This window comes from Penicillium solitum (assembly GCF_028829755.1).
Source record: "Penicillium solitum strain IBT 25940 chromosome Unknown utg000009l_segment0_segment0, whole genome shotgun sequence".
Taxonomy (NCBI): Eukaryota; Fungi; Ascomycota; class Eurotiomycetes; order Eurotiales; family Aspergillaceae; genus Penicillium; species Penicillium solitum.
This window is the reverse complement of record NW_027072128.1, coordinates 1,512,798-1,514,243: the sequence shown is the minus strand read 5'-3', so window position 1 is coordinate 1,514,243 and position 1,446 is coordinate 1,512,798. Positions and strand designations below refer to the sequence as shown.

At 40.6% G+C, this 1,446-nt stretch overlaps 1 protein-coding gene across 1 annotated transcript; it reads right to left on the bottom strand.

Annotated features, from left to right (window-relative positions):
• Positions 1-522: 522 nt before the first annotated feature.
• Positions 523-1,032, bottom strand: N7455_011686 (uncharacterized protein; the record flags this gene model as incomplete). The annotated part of the gene is made up of 1 exon (XM_065606731.1): positions 523-1,032. The coding sequence occupies one exon, from the start codon at positions 1,030-1,032 to the stop codon at positions 523-525; it is 510 nt and encodes a 169-aa protein (XP_065459897.1).
• Positions 1,033-1,446: the final 414 nt, after the last annotated feature.

Sequence of the window (1,446 nt, the reverse complement as noted above, 5' to 3'; positions counted from 1 at the left end):
AATATGCAGATCGTGACAATCTATACCGTCCTTAGGATTAGTTTATATATTATCACCTTCACTTAGTAAGCCACTTCTTTATCTCCCCCTAAGTATAGTATTAGATAATAGTTATAAAGTCGGTCGGGACTAAGTTTATTTAGACCTTACCAACTCCTATAAGACTAGAAAAATTTTAGTCCTATATCCTAGTCCTATCACTCCTATAGGACTAGCCAAAATTTTAGTCCTATTACTATAGTGGTCCTATAGGACTCCTATAGGAGTGATAGGACTCCTATATAGTCCCATAGCATACATATTTTTGCCAAGCATTTCCTATTTTGGCTGCACAAAAATGCTAACTCAGCAGATAAAATACTATTTTTTATAGGTATATCAACATTCTCACTTTAAGTTTATAGCAATCTAACTTTTTTATATAGTAACCGGGTCGTCGAACTGCGGCCACCGCCTTCGCGGTGCCCGGGTTCCTGGGTCTAATTGCAATTTTGTCCACCAACACCAACTAATTCATTGAATTTAAATAGCATCACCTTCTAAATCAACACAATAAAGATCATCTATCCATTCCCGGGCCATTTCTGCACCATCATCATCCTCAATATCACCCGGGTTTTCAATGTCGCCGTCGTCAATCGCTTTCAAAATAGCTGCTTCCCGCCAGGCTTTCTTAGATCTGTTGAATATCTGTAGTCTTTCTCGGTCGGCACGGTCGGAGATGTGTTTTTTGCAGTCCTTTACTAAACGAGGGCCTAGTTCAGGCAGCCTACGCTTTGTTTTAGCAGTATTGGACTGCTTTTTCCGTCGTAAAATGCGAACATTGTCCTCCGCGAATTGAGCACCAACCTCGGCAAGAGCGAGTCCACCTTCTAAAATGCGAGAAAGACTATCCCGTACCTTCGGAGAAATTGTAGCATCGTTTTGTATATGCTTCACGACCTTACTACTCGCTTTTCGGAGCTTTTGAACGGTCGTAGGTGGTGAATTTGGTAGTGAACTTGATGGTGGGGGTGGTGTCGTTCCAGACATAATATCATGAACTATAAACCCCGGCATTTCGGGAAGATCATTGTCTGTCAACTTCAATTTTTCAAGACCTTTGTCTGAATTGATAGGCCAAATTCCAGTTTCTCGGAACCCGTGTCGAATTGTCCGCTCGGTTAATGATCGTGTACGTATATCATGAATACCCGCGAAGAAATTGGCTTTGTGTTTCGTATCACCACCCCAAAAAGCAGTCTCGTTGTTGTATTGTTTATAGTAATGCTTTAAGACCGAGAAAGGTGTATCATCGAGAGGTTGGCAACCATGTGTTGTATGTGGAATAAAGCAGTAAGGAATAATGCGTTTTGTCCAACAAAATTCAATGAAATCATAGGTCAAATGTGAACCATGATTATCCATTAAAAGAAGACGATATTCCCCCTTTTTAATACGCAATGA